Source organism: Stegodyphus dumicola, chromosome 4, assembly GCF_044657685.1.
Source record: "Stegodyphus dumicola isolate Sdum_Otavi_A_Nest chromosome 4, ASM4465768v1".
Classification (NCBI taxonomy): domain Eukaryota; kingdom Metazoa; phylum Arthropoda; class Arachnida; order Araneae; family Eresidae; genus Stegodyphus; species Stegodyphus dumicola.
The window spans coordinates 12,978,440-12,998,330 of NC_140771.1; the positions used below are offsets into that span (position 1 = coordinate 12,978,440).

At 32.5% G+C, this 19,891-nt stretch overlaps 1 protein-coding gene across 3 annotated transcripts; it reads right to left on the bottom strand.

Annotated features, from left to right (window-relative positions):
• Window positions 1-230: 230 nt before the first annotated feature.
• beta3GalTII (beta-1,3-galactosyltransferase 6) lies at window positions 231-19,848 on the bottom strand. Of its 3 annotated transcripts, XM_035356159.2 has the most exons (3): window positions 19,702-19,848; window positions 12,230-12,374; window positions 231-2,840 (listed from the first exon to the last, which is right to left on the bottom strand). In XM_035356159.2, the coding sequence occupies exons 2-3, from the start codon at window positions 12,244-12,246 to the stop codon at window positions 1,847-1,849; spliced, it is 1,011 nt and encodes a 336-aa protein (XP_035212050.1). In that variant the 5' UTR covers window positions 12,247-12,374; window positions 19,702-19,848; the 3' UTR covers window positions 231-1,846. The 3 variants fall into 3 exon arrangements, with proteins under 3 accessions (XP_035212050.1, XP_085670695.1, XP_085670696.1); XM_085814569.1 differs by lacking the exon at window positions 12,230-12,374 and having other exon boundaries at window positions 19,702-19,782; XM_085814570.1 differs by lacking the exons at window positions 12,230-12,374; window positions 19,702-19,848 and adding an exon at window positions 10,735-10,872.
• Window positions 19,849-19,891: the final 43 nt, after the last annotated feature.

A 19,891-nucleotide genomic window follows, 5' to 3' on the forward strand; every position in this document is an offset into this window, starting at 1 on the left:
TTTTAAATTTATTAACTCTTCTTTTAAAGAAAGTTTAAATTATTTAATTAGATTAATTTGGCAAAACATTTTGATTCGTAAAAGCAATATTTTTAATTACTGAAAGCAACAAAATTCACTAAAAACTCTTTTCCATTTAGTCACTGTTTTTCCGAGTTACATGATCAAATATTTCACCTAACGTGGTTTTATCTTTAACTGTATGTTTTTAGGAAGAAGTTTAACACAAGCAAAAGGAAATGCGTTTATTTTTAGCATTATAAAGTAAAAAATAAATAAACAGGTTCACATCACAAAATGAAATAATTATTTACATACAAAATGAAATAATTAATTACATTTACATACAAACAGAATTTAAGTGAATTTGCTCTATTTCTATTACAAATTAAGTAACTGAAAAGAACAAAAGTATAAGCTCTTTGGGATCTCAGAGATTATTATTATATGATTAGCAGATGAAATTCTGTATAAATCAATACAGCATTCTGAACAATTTTAATATATTTAATAAATTAATTCCAAAATGAGATTTTGAAAAAGCAATTGCTGATATATTACAGGTTCCAATAAAATGGTAAAAGGTAAGTAGTTTTATCATGATAGCTACATAAAAAAGCTGCTTCAAAGACTTATGAAGGTACACAAACTGTAGTGTAAATGCGTTGAAATCCTCATTCTAGAACTCAAATCATGACAGAACTACTAAGGTTCACTTATTTTACCCATTCACCAGCTAGCAAACGTGTAGAAACAAAATGCATCGCAATGAGAGTATTTAGAAATTAGAATTGCCAGATTTCTTTAATGCTACAGCAATCAATAAATAATATAATTTGATTTCCAAGGATAAAAAAAAAAACTTCGCCTTTGGCATTAGTCTTAATAAGCAATAAAGAAGTGTATTACATTGCACAGCTGATGAAATGTTTCAAAAATAAAAATAATGCATATTAAAATTAATTGCATTTCAAAAAAGCAATTAAAGCAGTTGAAATTTGTTTTATAATAAACCTGAATTGTTATTGTTATTATGAACATAATGCATACAAATTATTATGTATTCTACATATCTTGCTTGTAATAAAATTACCATAATGCAATTAAAGGTTAGTATTGTGAATTCTTAAAGAACAGGTCAATCAAATTTTACTGTAGTTAATTTATTAATAAATTTTATTAGAAATAAATAAATAAAATTTTAAAATACAGAAATAATATAAATTAGACAGGAACAATGTTGGCTATTATTTGGCAAATATGTGAAGGCCTATCTGAGATTGAGAGTTCCAAAAGGAACTGTTTTATGCAAATAGGAACAATGTTGGCAACTTATATGGCACATCAGTGTGGGCTATCAATTCAGAAGTGGTTTGTATTTATAACACATTATATGATCTACTATTTTATACTTTCAGACACTGGTAAGTTCTGTGAGCTGTATAATCAGTTCTGAAAATACACTAGTTTTAAGTCATGGAAATCGGTATTTTAGGGAACAACATTTATTGTTTCCCACTACCTAGCTAAAGAAATGTATGCTTCAGATACCAATAAAATAAAATGCATTCATAAGTTCTATATTCAGGTCAAAACAAATGTTTGAGGATCAAAAGATTTAAATGTTGTACATGATACTATGCATAAATGTATTATATAATAAATTTGATCATTAAAAACACAGTAAATACTAAATGAAATAAATGTTTCTCGCTTCTTGAAAGAGTTTTTAAAAGAAATATTAATTTATTGCATAGTTTATAATTCTATATAACTTTCATTGAAAAGTAAAACTGTTAAGCTTTTTGTTAATAACATAACACATTTCTCAGAACATTATCAGGCTTCATGGAACATTAGTGTCATTTCTGATACAACATTGAGATGGAAGTGCATTCCAATTATATACATAAGAATTTCTTGTCCTGTATTCAGATAAGCAGAGTTTTCCAGTTTTTGCAATATTGTTATATTTTTCGATCATCATTGATGGTGTTTGCTTATGTGTAACCAAATATGAATTAAAGCAGCCTCTTGAACGAAATTCAGTATCAAACAATGGATCATGCAATCTTTTAATTTCAAAAGGGGCTAACCAAATACCTAAGCTTACATCTTCATTCTGATAAATAGATAATATATCTGACACTAATACTATATAATGAACCAAATCTGCTGATAATACATAGCCTCCACCCAATGCATATGGCAAATAATGATCGCAAAGAAACCAATCTTTTTCAGCCCACTTACCTTTTAATTTCACATTTGCTTGACCATTAAAAAAGCCCCAATATAATTTCTCTTGTGGCTGCTTGGTCATTGCAGTATATAATGCATTTAAACGAACAAAGCTGTCATCATCTACTTTCAACACAAATGTATAATGAGCTTTGCTATCCAACCAACGAAAAATTTCACGTAATTTTTCTGATAATTTTGAAAATGAATCATTGACAGAGTCTAATAGTAACAAATCATTATACTCCTTAAGTTCATTTTTAAGATTGTGTTTTTCCTCAAAATTTAAAGATGCTGTTCCAATAGCAAAGAAATGTAATATTCTATGATTTCCACCAGTTAAAAGCCAAGTTTTTCGAATGACAAGTCTCTTTTCATAGTTTTTTGGAGAACTAAATATTATGACTATTAGATAAGCAGATATCTGTTTAGTACTTATATCTGCTTTCATGGTCCCGTGAACATGATCCATAGCATAATTATCATTGCACCAACCAGAAGTTTGCAGAACTCCCAAAAAGAATCCAACACTGAATATCACTGCACAAAAACAATAAAAAAAGATCGATTTCCCAAAACGTCTTTCTGGTACACAAGACCTAAAAGATAACAATATGCAAATACATACACATTCTGAAGAACAAAGTAAAAAAAAATTAATATCAAATAAAATATTCATTTACTATAAACAAAACCATATCATATAGTTAGTTTTTATTACTATTTGTAGGATATCACAGATGACTCTCATATGAATTCAGATTACAAGAATTAAATTTTACTCAGTATCTCAATGAAATAAGTAAAAATAACTCTTTATTATCTAACCAAACCAAATATTAATGATTAAAATAATATAAACATGAATTTGGGCATTCAGATGGTTAAGACAGTTTGACGTTAATTGGAAAAAGGCTGGAAGATAATAAAATTAATAAATAAAAGTACCCTACTTAATTGTACGTATAGTTATCGTTGTTAACTTTCAGCTTTTTTTACTGAGAATACAAACTTAAATGCAATATAATTAAAGATCACAGCAGCAGTGTTAAAGAAAATTACAGGTTTAATTTAAGGATCCTTTTTTATTTATTTATTTATTTTTTTTTTTTTTTTTTTTTTGTGTGTGTGTGTGTGTGTGTGATAAAGCTGGATTGTTATATATATATATATATATATATATATATGATATAATAAAATATAATGGCTACGCTAAGAAATGATTGGCAACCTCAAAATTGACTATTCTAGATTTTAGGGTCTAAAAGTTCATCTGTTCTCCCAAATTCGAAATCTTTCCATGTTACGTAATGCTGCTTGAAAAAGGGAACTAAAACTAACCAATCGCAGTTCAGCTGTACTTAGACTACGCAGTTAGTAGCTATTTATGCTACCTAGTATATATAGCTACTAACTGTGTAGTCTCTCTCTCATGAAATGCAGAAACCAATGACAGAGGAACCCTGGATTTCTCCAAAGAAAACCGCAAAGGCCCCGCAAAATCAAGTAGAACCTATGGAAATTCCCCAAAGCAACTGCTTCAAAAGTCTTGATAAAGCTAAAACTGATGATGAAACTGAAATAAACCCAGATGAAGTGCCCCCTCCTATTGTATTCAAACAAAAAAATGTTGAATGGTTAGAACTTGAACAAGAAATTAGAAAAGTATGCAAAGAAGAATTTGAAGCCCAAGTCAAAATGAAATCAATTTTCGTAAATGTAAAATCAATCGAGGACTATAAATCTGTTCTCCAACTCACAAAAACGAAAAGCATATCCCATCATACTTATCTCATGAGCCACGAAAAGCCACTAAAAGTTATCCTGAAAAATCTCCCAGACAAAACTTCAGAAGAATCAATTTTTGCAGATCTAGAAAGATGAAAGTTTCCAATCCTGAAAGTGAAGCAGTTTTGCAGGAGTGCCAAAAATAACTCAGAAAAACTACCAATTTGGCTTCTTGAATTGAAGAAAAGCAAAAATGGTTATGCTATCCACAACTTAAATAATATGTTTAGCATCAATATTGTCATCGAAAAATACAAGCTCAGAAAGAGACCGATCCAGTGTTTCAGGTGTCAGGAGTGGGGGCACTCCCAGCACCTGTACACAAACCATGAAAGATGTTGCAAATGTGGACTGCCTCACCGAAGCAACATAGTATGTCAGAAGAAAAAAGAACATAAACCTATGTGTATTTTCTGTAAAGAAAACCATGTAAGTAGCTACAGAGAAAGAAAATATTCGAACAGAAACCCGCCCCAAAGGTGTGGTGTATTTAATTATGGCAAAGCACATGAGGGCTATCTGCCTAAGGGGAGGGATGCCTTCGTGGAGGACTTTCTAAGGGAAACTGGTTTGTATACACGTTACACGTGGGGAAAACCACGAAAACACCCATGCAGCCAGCCCGTTCGCGGGATTCGAACCGCGGACCAAACTACGAGTGTTCAGCGATTTTACCGCTCGGCCGCTGGTGGGCCCGCCCCAAAGAAACCAGCAGAATTCCAAAAGAAGCCCGAAGATTTTCCACAGCTCGCTAATACAGAAGCTGATGAAGTTAAGAAAGCTCCCAAGCTACAGTCAGGGTTCATAGCCACATTTCAGTTAAAAAAATAAGCACTTATAAGCACTTTTCAAGCACATTTTAAGAAAGAAAAATAAGCACCTGTCTAATTACATTATACACAATGGCATAACCTTAAAAGAAAAATTAGACTTGCAATTTAAAATATGAGCAATGCAATATTTATTGAGAGAATGAGCATTACCTCAACCATGGAAAACAATGAACTTTTTTTTTTTTTAATTTTAAATGACAGTTCAATTTACAGAATTAGTTTAGAATGAGAGAAAAAAAACTATGCAGAACTAAACTATATTACAAGATTTAATGATGAAATATTAATTGTATTCGCTTGGCACCTAATAATAAATACAATTTATTTTTCCACTCATATTATTATTTAAATAATTTAACTTAAATCAAAATTCTGAACATTTTCTAAATTTTCATTGCATAACAGTTTTCCCTTAACATATATTCCAAGCAAAGTAATTTAAGTAAAAAAAAAGGAACATTTCTGAAATCAGGAGACGGAAAATTGCTTCATGCTGTCATCCTTTAACAGTAAAAGCTTAACTAACCCGCATACTTGGAAATTGCCAAATATTCCGTACAGTCGAGTGTAACTGGAAAAAGAGGAGGGGGGAGATTTTAGCCGTTCTTTAGATTTCTCGGCTAAATAAATGATTTTGACATTTCGATATGTGCATCATATAAAAATAGACCAACAAAACTGAGAAATATTCTGCTTAGAAAGCACAGTCAAACTCTTTTAAGTGTTCATAAATAAATCTCAGACTGAACATCTAAATTAATTATCTTTGCAAAATACCGCAAACGTTACTGCGCAATACGTGCATTCTTCCATCCGTGATATTATGCAATCGGAATCAACAGCTGCTGGTATTTGGAAAATAAGAACTACATAAAGGAAAAGAAAGAGACTCAACTGGGGTATTTTTAATTCTAATTTTGAACAGACTATGTTAAATTTCCGGAATAGAATTTTCTTCGCTTGGATTGGGTAGACCGCAAAACTTTTAGTCCTATTCCATCCAGATTGGACAGTGACAAAAAAAAAAAGTCTGCTGCTTCAATATTAGAGATTTTGCGGAGAAAGGGTAGAACTTACCAACCTTCGTACTGTATAATGTATTGGCAATTAAAAAAAGGAGGGGGAATTATTTTAACTATTCGATTACTTTCCTTTTATTTAAGCCATTCCAACACATTCCTTAGAAAGCTAATCTGTGTAAAAATACACCCATTTTTGGAAGTTTATCTACACTTCAGCAGCTACTGCAACTATATTATTATAAATATTCATACATATGCTCATAATATAAGCATAACGATCATAATAAACATGAATATGAACTGACCACGCGGAACGAGAATCCAAATTATTAAAATCTTGATAGAAATTCAAACATGTGTAGTATTTGGGTGGGAGGAAAAGAATATCGAATGTACTGGAATTTTCTACGGTTTTCGCAATTCTTTGACCAATAGAATGATGTGCACCTGTCTGTACTCCCGCGTGCACCATAGGTTACGTTAATGCAGAGAAAGGGGGAAAAGCTTATTTCCGGGAGTATAATTCCCCATCTGACGTTCCATATAAGGAAGAAAAGTTGTTTATTTAGTTTCGGCTTTGGTACAGGGGAAAAATGTGCGTTCATTAAGAAAAGCACTAAAAGCAAAAAATAAGCACTAAAAACAAAAAATAAGGGCTTTAAAGAAAAAGTAAGCACCTTTGGAGAAGAAAACATCACAGAACTTAAATGAAACACTATCAAATTATCACTACTCCACCTCCAATTGATTATACAATTACTGCAAATGGAGAATGAAGAATGAAGGAGGATGAAGATCTCAAAATTCTTAAATTAAATTTCAGTTTCAAAATACAGTCAAAAGTCGTTAATCTGGACTCGTCGGGACTTCAGCGATTCTGGATTATCGATTTTTCCGGATTATAGATCATCAGTTTGAATCTGGTAAGATGGCATGCAGAAATTACAAAATTAAAAACATGAAACCGTAATTTATGAAATAAAGAACAATTATGATCTAAAGGGTATTAAAATTTACAAAAAAAAAAAAAAAAAAGCTTAATATTTATTTGTTTACTTTATTAAACATTTCTTTCAACGCGCGTATGCATAGTCGAAATTAGAAAATGGCAACCAGAAAACTCTTTAATGTGTACTCGTGATATTTATAATGACGAGGAATTTGATTTAAATCATATCAAAGACGGAATACATCGAGATGAAATACTACATTTAGTAAGGAATTATAAGCTGAATAAAATAAAAACATCTGCCCTGAAGATAAGGATAGTGCTGACAGATCAACTTCCAGTTCATTGCGTCCCGCGATGTCCCCCCCCCCCTGCAGAGCAGCGTGAAATTGATAAACAGATTTCGGATTGGTTAAGAAACAAAGGATATGCCTTTATCCATTTTTTCCCACAATTCCACTTTTTGTTGAAAGGACTTCGAAACATACTTTCGCTTTGTAGATCCTTTACATATCAGTAAATATATATCGGAAATTCTATTTGACAAATATCGAAAGTTCAAGCTTACTTTTATAAAACTGCTCTAACAAGCTGCAAAAAATAATAAGCCGGATCCAATTCGAAGATTAAGGAACAACGCAATCTGCAACATTAACTGAATTAGATAATTTTACCTTAGCTTATACTGTCCGTTATACATTAAATGTGCAAGCGTAAACGTATTATGCGCATGCGCACATGCATATTCGCAGCCGTAAAGGTCTTACGCGCACGTGTAAATGCGACACATGTGCAGTCGTATACGCGACACGTGCAGTCGCGACACATGTGCACGTGTAAACGCGACACATGTGCAGTAGAAAGTTTAGCTCTGAGGTCCGGATTATGGGTGTCCGAATTAACGACTTTTGACTGTAGTACAAATTCTTATTACAGATAGCAATAAGAACATTTACTGTGATACCTCCACTAACTTTAACTGGCCATACATTCCTAAAGAATTTCACAAAATAATGTTTTTCGCTATACATAAGCAAACTTCCATTACAAATGCCCTTGTTGCAACCTGGATTCCCAGATTTGGAATACTACGGGAGATAACATCTAACTTGGAAGCCAGCTGTTCTAATATTTGAGCTAAAACCTAGGTTTCACAGCTAAGAGTCCCACAACTTATCACTCACAATCTAATGAATTGAAAACCAGCACCAAACTTTAAATAGACTGAAATTCCACCTTCAAACATTAAATTCTAGGACTGATGTTCTACCTTTAGTTCTTTTCATTCAATCCACTAAAGAAGATATGCACTGTTCTTCTGCTGAACTTGTGTATTGCACACCTATCTCTTTGCCTGCAGAATTCTTCAGTAAATCTCAAACTGTTAAGTATTCTGATTTTATACAAAAACTGAAAAGCCACATACAAAATCTAAAACTACAACAACCAGCAGAGGGGGGGGGGATTGTACATAAGGACTTACCAAACTGTTCATATATATATTATATATTCTCATCTTCAATAACATAATTTCATCTTCTCTTCAACCAACCCACCATAGAGAATATTTAGCTAAATAATGTTTTGAGAATTTTTTTATTGGGATAGTTTCAGACAAAGAGACTGAAACCATTTTTCAAACTCAAATTAATGAAGTAAAAGCAAATCTTCAGACATGTGAGACCAATAACTCCAAAATCTCAAAACCACTTTGCAAAGATGTTGACTCTAGAAACACAAGAACTAGTCAAAGAGTGAGATTTCAGGCATATCTGAAAAAATACAAGGTATATAATACTATCACTGGAAAGGGGGTATGTTGGAACATCATTTGCAGTACTGAAACACGACCTGTCAAACTCTTTGTGTAACGATTTTCTTTTTTGCTCAAGTGACAAGAGTAAAAGAGTTTGGGGGAGAAAATAAACATTAGAATTTGTTTTTGTAAAAAGAAACTTGCTGTTAAGGAACATGCACGAACTCAATTAATATACTATCAAGTTAATATGTTCATTATAATGTAGATCTTTTGTGGCAAAAGAGATGTTTTGTGGCATCTGCGACAGGATGGAATGACTATTTGAAGAAAAAGAAACATCGATTTAATATTGGAATTTATTAAGTGAGTTTATGATTTATTTGATTATATCCTTGGACATAATGAATTTAAAATCATGGAAATTTTATTACGAAAGTGTAAACCTCTAAGGCAATCATTTACAATTACTGCCAATACTTTAGATGCAAAATTCTAAAGCCTGACGTGGAGATTAACAAACTCCAAGTATTGAGCTCATAATTATAAGGTAAATTCAACAGATTAGATGAAGTTCAATCACAAATTTCCGAACTTTTCTTGAAAAGTGGAAACTAAAGTGAATATTTGGCTGATTTTTAAACGAATGAAACACATCATGATAAATATATCAGTTTAAGAATAAAAGTAGAAAACAAAAGGATGAATTTCACTCCTGTAATTACACCTGGAACTTTAGAAAATTCCATGAAGAAGAAATTTAAATTATCAAAGTTGGAGCTTCAAATATTCAATGGGTAGACCCAAAATTGGTTAGGATTTTGGGGACAGTTTAAGAAGATTGACAAAGATGTAAATATAGATGACGATGATAAATTTCAGTACCTATTGCAGGCAAATGTTGTTGGATCCCCAACAAGAGAGCTCATAGATAGTTATCCTCCCTTTCAGGTGCGAATTATAAGGAAGCTATCAAGCAGCTAAAATCTCAATTTGCATGCGACAAATTACTGCTGGTATTTCGAAGAATATTATGGTATTACTAAAGGCTGGCATGAGGAAGGTATAATTGAAATAGCCTCGAATAATAGTGATACTGGTCACTATTTATCTCATCAAGCAGTAATCAAGGATACCAGTCTGAGTACGAAAGTGCAACCTGTATTCGATGCATCCACTTGCCTCGAAAAGGGGCGGAATTTAATAGAAATGCTTCCAAAACTTTTGATGCAATTCTGGCAACATGCAATTGGTGTTACTGCCGATATAAGGAAAGCTTTCTTACAAATCAGTTTGTGTGCTAGAGACAGAGACTTTTTGAAATTCATGTGGTGGAAAGATTCAAATCAAACTGAAATTGTTACCTACAGATACTGTCGTGTCACGTTCATCACTTCGAGTCCATTCCTGTTGAGAGCAATGATTTCCTACCATTTGAATAATGCTGCACAAGATTTAAGAGGAAAGGCACTTAGATTGAAGAAATCCTTTTATGTCGACAATTGTATAGCTAGTTTCGAAACCGAAGAGGAACTAGTCAAGTTCAAAGAAGAGTCCCAAACTCTAATGTTTTCAGGAGGTTTTGACCTTAGAGGGTGGACTGCTGCACCATTCAAAGGGAGAATCATGACTTCCTATCAGAAGATAATTCCAATTCTGGAACTTTCACGAGACACCGAGTATGATGAAATTTATTGAAATTTAACCCCTTTGACATTTTCTGAGAGTGCCCACATGAAAAGATCTCAGCTGTCAGCTTCACAGAGGATATTCAACCCCATCGGATTTACTAGTCCAACTATGTTAATTCCGAAACTTCCTTTGCAAAAAACATGGAAGATGAAACTTTCGTGGGATGAAAATCTTCCACAACGTATAGAAAGAGAATTTCAGGCTTGGCTCAAAAGACTACACTTCTTGAATTATTGTAAAATCTCAAGAAGTGATTGGACCCTTTGATGAATGCTTTATCACTCTACATTGTTTTAGTGATGCTAGTAAGGTATCTTATGCGGCATGCATTTTCTTATGTGCATATTTTGAGGGCAAAACTTCAGTACAATTGATATTATGTAAATCAAGAGTAGTGCCTGCTAAAGAAGTAACTATCCCTAGATTAGAATTGTTTCAAGCACTTATAGCTACTTGGTTGTATCGTCAAGTCAATGGCACTCTTAAATTGACAAAGTGCCAAGTGTATCCTTTAGAAGTGACTCGTCCCTCAGAGCTTCCTCAGCATTTTCAGCCTCAGGTCTTGTTAAATCCAGATCAAGATGCAGATCATAGAAGATCCTTCCCACTGCCAACAGCTCTGGATGGTCAAATTGATACATCAAGAATAGTTGAGCCTCTGACCGAGTTCCCTACAATAGACAGATCCTTAACCACTAGGATTGGAAGACATGTAAAAGTTCTTCATTGACTGAATCTCTTAACTGAGTAGAGAATATGTTGCAATTTTCTAAAACTGCATGGTGGGAGGATGATAAGGAATGTGCATGAACTCAATTAATAGACTATAATTTAATATGTTCATTATAATATAGTGAATGATATTTTGTTTTACATATGCTTTGAGCACGATAACGCACATAATTTTTTTCCCCCTATATGTTTAGAATGTTAAATAGGTTCATAGTTAATTAAAAAGATTTCCTCTGTGAAGTATATTTCCATTCATCCAAATTTATTAAAATAAGTTACGAAATTGATTAATTTCAAATACTTGCAATCATTTGTTTCACTCCTGTTCTCTTGTTAATAAAATTAATTTATATAAAAAAGTTTGTTCTCTACAGTATACTGTTAATGAATTCATTCTTATTCAACAAACCTATATAGCTTGTAAAAAACTTAATTTGCTTATTATAAGTTTCCTGTTACACTGCCATTGTTTATGCGTTTTTAAGTCCAGTATTGTGGCTTCTTTTCGATGCCCGGATACTGTAACTTTAAAAAAATTCAATTTTTCAATTTCATGCAGACCCAAGTTTTTTTTTTTTTTTGCCCCCCCCCCAAAAAAAATGTGAAAAAAAATTGAACTTTTATGCTCCTTTTCAAAAATTAAACCAGCTTATCAAGAATTAATCGGATTTACATTAAAAACAAAACCAACATCTTATGATTGTGTTGTGCATCATGCTTAACTATTACTGGTGCTAAATCACACTATTTGGCAACAATGTATGTATGTTAATAATATTACCAGTCTGTCATCTACTAAATTTTTCAGTGGAAAATTTTTTTCTAAAATTTTTTAATATTCCAATTAATTGAATGCTAGATACTCAGACTTTTACTGTACTTCAATGTATGTTTATAAGTTGGTAAAATTAAATTTGTAAAATATGATATATGGTGAGAGAAAAATATTATATACCTGTAATGTAAAGACTATAATTAAAACAAATATACTTTTTGACATTTTATACTATTATTACCTGAAAATAAACAAAAAAATTCTTCACATTCTTTAATGACAGAAATAAAAGTAATGTTTATCTCAGCAACTAGCTGTTACAATATTCTAAAGCTTTTCTGAAGGCATGTTAACAATGGAAAACTATCCTATTTAAAATATCTTTTAAAAATGATATATTAATACAAAAAATGGTGCATTTAATAAGCATTTAATACAGACCTTAATGTTATCCTCATTTTTCCAAAATCTTCTGCATTACACTTTTTATGACATCATTATTTTTTTTTTCTAAAATTCCATTAAGTATAAAATGAAACACGAATATTCATAACAACAGATCTTCAGTTTCCTTCACGAAGTTCAACTGTAAAATACATGTATGTATTTTTTTTTTTTTTTAGTGTTAATTTTTATCTTCAAATTAAAATTCATATACACACAATGAAAATTAAAAACTATAAATTTCAGCATCAATTAATAAGTTACAGCTTATTTAATTGTGAGTAGTTCAACTTAGGATACTGACTAATTTTAGGCATGAAAATATAAAATATTTGGGGGCTTTTCAGTTAACACCTTACCACGCATTTTCGATTCGATGCGTGGTATGGTGCATTTTTAATTCTTCCCTCACAGCTTTGGCTAAATACAGAAAAAAAATCTGAAATTTAGATGTAAATAGAATAATCTATTAACCAGACCTCCCATACAACTTTCTTGTAAGAAATGTTCTGTTTCCCATTGAAGTAGAAAGATGCACATACTGGTTTTGTTTTGTTTGTGTAGCAGGGAAGAAAGGAGAAAGATTTGGATTAATACAAGTTTCGTTTTCGCTTCAAATTACTCTCTTTCTTAACTTTCTCAATTCATTCAACTTATTATTTTATTCAGTATATTATTATTACTATTATTTAATCCAAATTAAGTTTTAATAATAAAAGATAATATCTCCCCCTTACTATCTTCTCAAAACTGTACATCCATCAGTCAGCTAATCAAGATTGAATTTTGCAGGCACTAAAATGCAATTATTAAGCAGCCTTTTTAAAGTTAATGCAGTAGTAAGACCATCCAAGAATTCTTGAAATATATTTTCACATTAAATATGTGGTGGAAAGCACTAACAGGTCATGTAAGGACAGTTTTTTTTTTTTTTTTTTTTTTTTTTTTTTTTGTGTGTGTGTGTGTGTCTTTGCAGATTATTTTTAAAAATGCTTGAAATAATTTATTACCAGCTACTATACTTCATCACAATGAAAATTATAGTTGCAAACATGAAAGATAAACGACAAGCTAAATTTTTTTTAACTAATGGAATGTGAAAAATGCAAAGAAATGCTAAGTGAAGATGATAAAACTGAAGGTCTTCCATTACAATAATATTGCACCAATCAACTAACAGGTACAAAAATCTGTAGTAAGCCAAACTGGCAGAAAATATCACCATTTTGGCTTCAAATGACATTTTAATTTCACGAGGCGATTACCCATACACAGTCTTTCTTTGCGAAGCATCTCTCTTTCCAGAAGAAGCAGCACAGTTGCTGGTTCATCTCTTTGCAACACCAAATCATAAAAACCTATTATTTTATACTTTAAGGAACTATGATTAGATGAAAAAGGTGATTGTTTAAAATAAGGAGTTAAACCAAACTGATGACATGTGGTGCCAATGAAATATGCCAAACAAAACAATTGCAAAATTTCCCAGCTTATGGAAGATGTAAAGAAATGCAGCGAAATGTTAAAGACAAAATAAATACAAATCTTCATTGCAATGGCAAAACTGAAATCATCAATTAATTAACAGATGGCAAAATATGCAATAAAATTTTTATTTGGAAAATATCATCACAGACTGCAAAGAAAGTGAAAAAGAAATTGTCAAGAATTTTGAAAATTTCAATTTATTATTTAATTAGAATAATTCAATTAATTATCATAATTTAATAATGGGAATTCTTGACAGTTACAGAACTTGAACTATTTGGAACTGAACAAGAAACTTTATCTCTCCATAAAATTGAAAAGAAAGATTATTTTACTACCAACCATTCTATACTTTTAATTTCATAATTTTTACATGTCGTCTTAGTAGATTGAAACTGATGATTTAAAACCTGAAAAATTTCCCAAATCTGGATTCATTGAAGTCCCATCAATTCCAGATTTTGAACTTTATACTGTACTAGATGAAACCAAATTATCAGGAATTGCAAGAAAAAGCATTATCAAATTTCGTAACAAAATCCTCCAAAATTAAATTATGTGTGGGGGATGGGGGCACACCCCAGGTTATTTTTTCTTCTTCTGAATAAATTTTCATCAATTTTTATTAATTTATCAATATTTTATCAATTTTTAATATTTATCAATTTTTAATTGTTGTATCTATTAATTTTAACATTAGGACAAAATAATAAGGAACTAGTGCATACTTCTCTCATGCAAGCATTCTAATCAACCATCTAGTTACTATTCATTAGAAGAAAGCTTTGGTTCAAAAAACTCAACAGACGTTAACTTCTAACACCATAAATAAATTAATCATGTGGTATGTAACAAAAAGAGCGTGTAACCCAACAATTCCCATTTGTGCTCAGATACACTTTTCTTCCCAGAGCAAACACAAGTTGTATAGCTATTTCAACTAATGGTATATTGGAAATTTCTAGGATGAAAATTAGTTCAGTTTGTCATCTGATTGTTGACAACAACTTATGTGACATTAGAATGGTACAGCAAACATACAGGAAAGTGTCCATTATCCTACATATAGTATCATGGTATGGACTGGGATCATGATCAACCATTGTACCTCACTCTATGTGCTTCCAGCTGGAACTATGATTGGCCAATGATACATTAATGATGTTCTGCTGCCTCACGTTCTTATGTTCCGTGATGCTATTGATGATATTTTTTTTTTCATGGATGATAACCCAATATGTCATAAAACAGTCGATGTCTAGAGAATGAGAATATTCAATGCCTTGTATTGTCAGCATGTTCTTCAGATTGTTATGCAAAGCACGGTGGCCATATAACATCTTAGGCCACAATGCCTGCAGAAGGTAACTGCATTTTTTCACTTTTACCTATTCTACAAAAAATGACCATTTTGTCCTTTGAACACTTTTCAAAGCCTTCTGGATATCAGAGCATAATAAATTATTTTTATTGTTGCCATTTTAGGATTTTGGTGGCAAAATTATATGCAATTCTCCAAATTTTTCTTCCTTGTTTATTCACAATATCTTAAAAAGTATTCACAAGTTCTCAAAATTGTTATAAATGCAGAATTTGTGCTGATTTGTTTTGATTATTTTAATGAAAACAAATCTCTATGTACATGGGGGAAACAATGTGTGCAAATCTCAAGCTTGTGCATCATGCCAAATTTGTGCAATACTCCGATTTTTTTTAAGTGAAAATATATCACTATGTACATGAGGAAAATAACAGTGAGCAGAACATAAAGCTTGTGTGCTAAGCTAAATTTGCGCAACTCTCTGGCATTAAGAAAAAAGAAATCACCATGTACATGGGAAGAACAACAGTGTGTATAATGACAATTTTGTGCAAGTGTCTGATTTATTTTAATAGAACTGTGTATTCAGAGAATATACGAGGGCAGTCCGATAAGTACTTAGCTTCACTGCCCGATGGAGCCACTATCGTAAGAGAAATTTATTATCGTGTAGTACATCCTTGTAGACGGCTATTGTCAGAATTTCGGCCATATTGGATTTGTAGTTTTGTTTTGACCACGTGTAGAAGCAGGCGTGTCCGCGGATTTTAGAAAAATGGAAAAAGAGCAATATCGGTCGGTGATTCGATTCTTGTTTTTGGAAGGGAAATCGCGCAGCAAAATCAAACAGCGCTTGGATGCTGTGTACGGTGACTCTTTCCCTTTAATGGCGACCGTCAAAAATTGGTTTAACGAGTTTCAAAGTGGTTGCACGTCAGTTTTTGATGAGCCACGCCCAGGTGCCCCAAAAACGGCTACCACGGAGGATAACGTGACAAAAGTCCGCAATCTCGTATTGGCAGACCGTCGATTGAAGGTGCACGAGATAGCTGAGACAGTAGGCATCTCAAAAGACTGCGTGGGTCATATCCTGCATGAAATATTGGGCATGAGAAAGCTGTCGGCTCAATGGGTGCCACATTTGCTCACTCCGGACAACAAGCGCATCCATGAGACCACTTCAGAGCAGTGTTTGACACTGTTTAAGCGCAATCCGAAGGAGTTTCTGCGTCGTTTCGTGACCGTTGATGAAACATGGATTCACTGGTACACACCAGAGACCAAGGAACAGTCGAAACAGTGGACTTTACCCAGCAAATGTGCTCCGAAGAAGGCGAAGACTGTCCCATTGGCCGGAAAGGTGATGGCCACCATTTTCTTGGATTCACAAGGTGCGATCTACATCGACTACCTGGAGAAGGGCAAAACAGTCACAGGGCTCTACTATGCCGAACTATTGGGCCGACTCAACCTCGAATTGCAGAAAAAATGGCCCCATTCGGCGAAGAAAAAAGTGCTCTTCCACCATGACAACGCACCGGCTCACACCTTCGCCATCGCCACGGCCAAATTGGTCGCATTAGGCTATGAACAGCTCCCTATCCACTGTATTCTCCAGATTTGGCCCCGTGTGACTTCTTTTTGTTTTCAAACTTGAAAAAGTCACTTGCCGGCCAGGAATTTGAGTCGAATGAGGAGGTTATCGATACCACAGAGACCTACTTTGCAGACCTCCAGAAAACATATTTTTCAGACGGGTTAAAGAAGTTGGAGCATCGCTGGGTCAAGTGTATCGAGTTGAAAGGAGACTATGTTGAGAAATAAATCACCACTTTTCCAAAATTTTCGTTTTTCTTTTGTAGGCTAAGTACTTATCGAACTGCCCTCGTAACAATGCATGCGATGCCAAATTTGTGCAATTCTTTGATGTTTAAGCAAAAACAGATTGCTGTTTATATGAGAACGAAAAGGGGCATGCGACATCAAGCCAATATGCCATGCCAAATTTGTGTTTTTTTAAACAAAAATAGACTGTAGTATACATGGACATCACAATGAAAAGTTTGTACAATTGTCTGATGTTTTTTAAGCAAAAATCAATCACTGTGCACATGGGCAGAATAAAAATATGTACAATGTCAAGGTTGTGCACCATGCTGAATTAGTGCATTCTCTGATTTGTTTAACAAAAAAATACAATGCATAAAGATTTCTTGAAAAAGTTAAAGTTTTATTATGGATGTTTCTTGCTTTTTTAATTTTATTGATTGACTGCTCATTCACAGAATTCAGTTCTTATGTATTAATACAGTCAGTCGCCTTGGCGTAAATTGGCAATTTTTACAGATGAAATAGTAAAAGTTACTTATCGGATGCAAGTTGGGAATTTTTGTGCCTTATGTATAAAAAGATTCCCAAGGTATCGAGTCAACAAACATTATCAACATATGAAGTCAATTGATATGTTGATAATGTTTATTGACAATATTTATCAAGTCAATAAACATTATCAACATACGAAAAGAAACCATACTTTAGCGGTTTAAAATACAAAATTTGAATGATTAAATAATGCTTATGTAATACATTAAAAAATAAAACACTTACACTCTTCTTCAAATATTCTTCCAACGTACATAGTGATCTGTTTTCTCTCAAAAAAATATCACACAACTGCAGACTCCCATTCATGCAACCCTCAGCAACAGCTGCTATCGAAGAAATTCATTTCTTCATTGTGCCCTTCAGAAAATTTTCAGCAAAATTCTGTAATCCACCTTAATAGAAGTCGTAAAACTTCTATTAAGGTGGTTTCATTAAAATGTACGTACCCGGAATTCTTATTCACCACTATTTTGAAAATGGAAGCTATCTTTTGTGTATTCACTTGGTAAGAAATTAGTCGCCAATAAGTTGCCAGTTTTTCGAGATAGGAGTATGAATAATCAGAAAACACTGCTTTTTAGTAAAAATAGATCACTATATACATGAGAACAACAGCACAAAAAAGAAAATTAGAAGTGTGTGTGTGTTTTGTATGGAAAAAAAAAAAAAAAAACTGAAAATAGACATTAAGATACCCAAACTAATGTCTCGCTTCAATAAGTTGCCATCTTTTCAGTGGGAGTGTGAATAATCAGAAAATACCAATCTTTAGTAATCTTCAGTTACTAAACACCGATACTTTGCAATTATCCACACTTCCACTTAGTAATAATCATTTCTCACCAATAGGTTCATGAATTTTTAATTCATCAAATCACAACTAATGTGAAATACAGATTCTCCTTCTCTGATGAATTTTTCTTCTAAAATTTCTCACAATGAAAAGCCTACAGAGACAAAATTTGGTCTACTATATAACTACAAAGCCATAATTTTGCATTACAATTGATATATAATACAATTTTTTTAAGCCCAAATGGGCAATTTGCCCAGAAGGGCTATTAATTTCATCTTGGCATTTTGCATTGATTCATTATAAACAGTGAATCACTTTTTAAATTGTTGTCACCAAATATTAGAGCCCAGTATTATATTTAAAGAAATAAAATAATGAAGAATCTGCATAAATGCATGAATGTTTCTCACACGGTTATAAAACAACAGTACCTAACAGTGCAGTATTTACATAGTTATAGCTTAGGGCCCACCCAAAAAAATTTAAATATAGTATAACACACTTATAAAGATCCCCATATCTCAAATAGCCTATGGCCTTATCAAGTCTAAATCCAGCTCTGGTACCTAGAGTCATCAAATTTTGAATAATGTATGTCTCCAGCCAAATATAGGCATCTGGAAGCCAAAAATTGGAATTTGATTCATTATCTATTTCACATTTTGTAAAGCATTTTTTCGATTTCAAAGCGAGCAATGGCAACACTGTACAAGGGGGGGCATGTTTATCTGCAGCAGGGTAGACTGTGTATCAGAAAGTCTAAAGATATACTCTTTTAAATATTTTGTGATACCGGTGTTGAACTGAATTTTACAGTTTAAGTATGAACAACATGATATTTAATAAAAAAAAGGGTAATAACACAAAACGTCAAAAAACCTGAAGGCTTTCAAATTTTATTTATATATTTATTTGGATATGAGATAATAAGACCGGGTTCCAACACTTTCAGCACTCAAGGCGATGAGTTCAATTGCCCCCCTTAAAAATTAAGGTCACTGTCAGCTTAAAGTGAAATATGGGTAGCTGTCGTTAGTGAAAATAACTTCGCTGGCGTCCGTAAACAGTTTAGGAAAAACAATTTAGCTGTAGAAGCTTTAGGCGGATGCCTGTTTCGCTATGCTTGGACCTGCTCCTGAATATAATTATTATGATGTATGTTAATAAAATTCATTACATGACAATACACTTTTAATGTGTTCATTGTACTGCTTGGTTTCTTACTTTTAATCTTATTGTGACTAAAATATTTTCTAAAATCAGGCAATAAGTTTAAGTCTTATAAGAGGAATCAAATTATATTAAACTTAATTTATTATTTCGGTCTGCACCGTACGAAAATTACATTAAAATAGCCGGCACAAAATTAATTTTACACTTTATTTTTATTTATTACAAGATTTACAATATGCTGTATAATCATAAGTAAATACGCATTAATAAAAGTACAATTTAACGAGATGGAAATACAAATCTTACCGCATAAAATAAATAACATTCAATGCTAGCAATAACAAGAAAACAATAATGATTGGTGCACTTCAAAAGTAGACTTTTTGCCCAAAAGCACAAAATATGTGACTTCCGTGAAACAGAACACGGATGCAGCTCAAACCGGAGAAAGGCTGACTATGGCAACGATAGATAAGGAAAATATTTTATGATATAA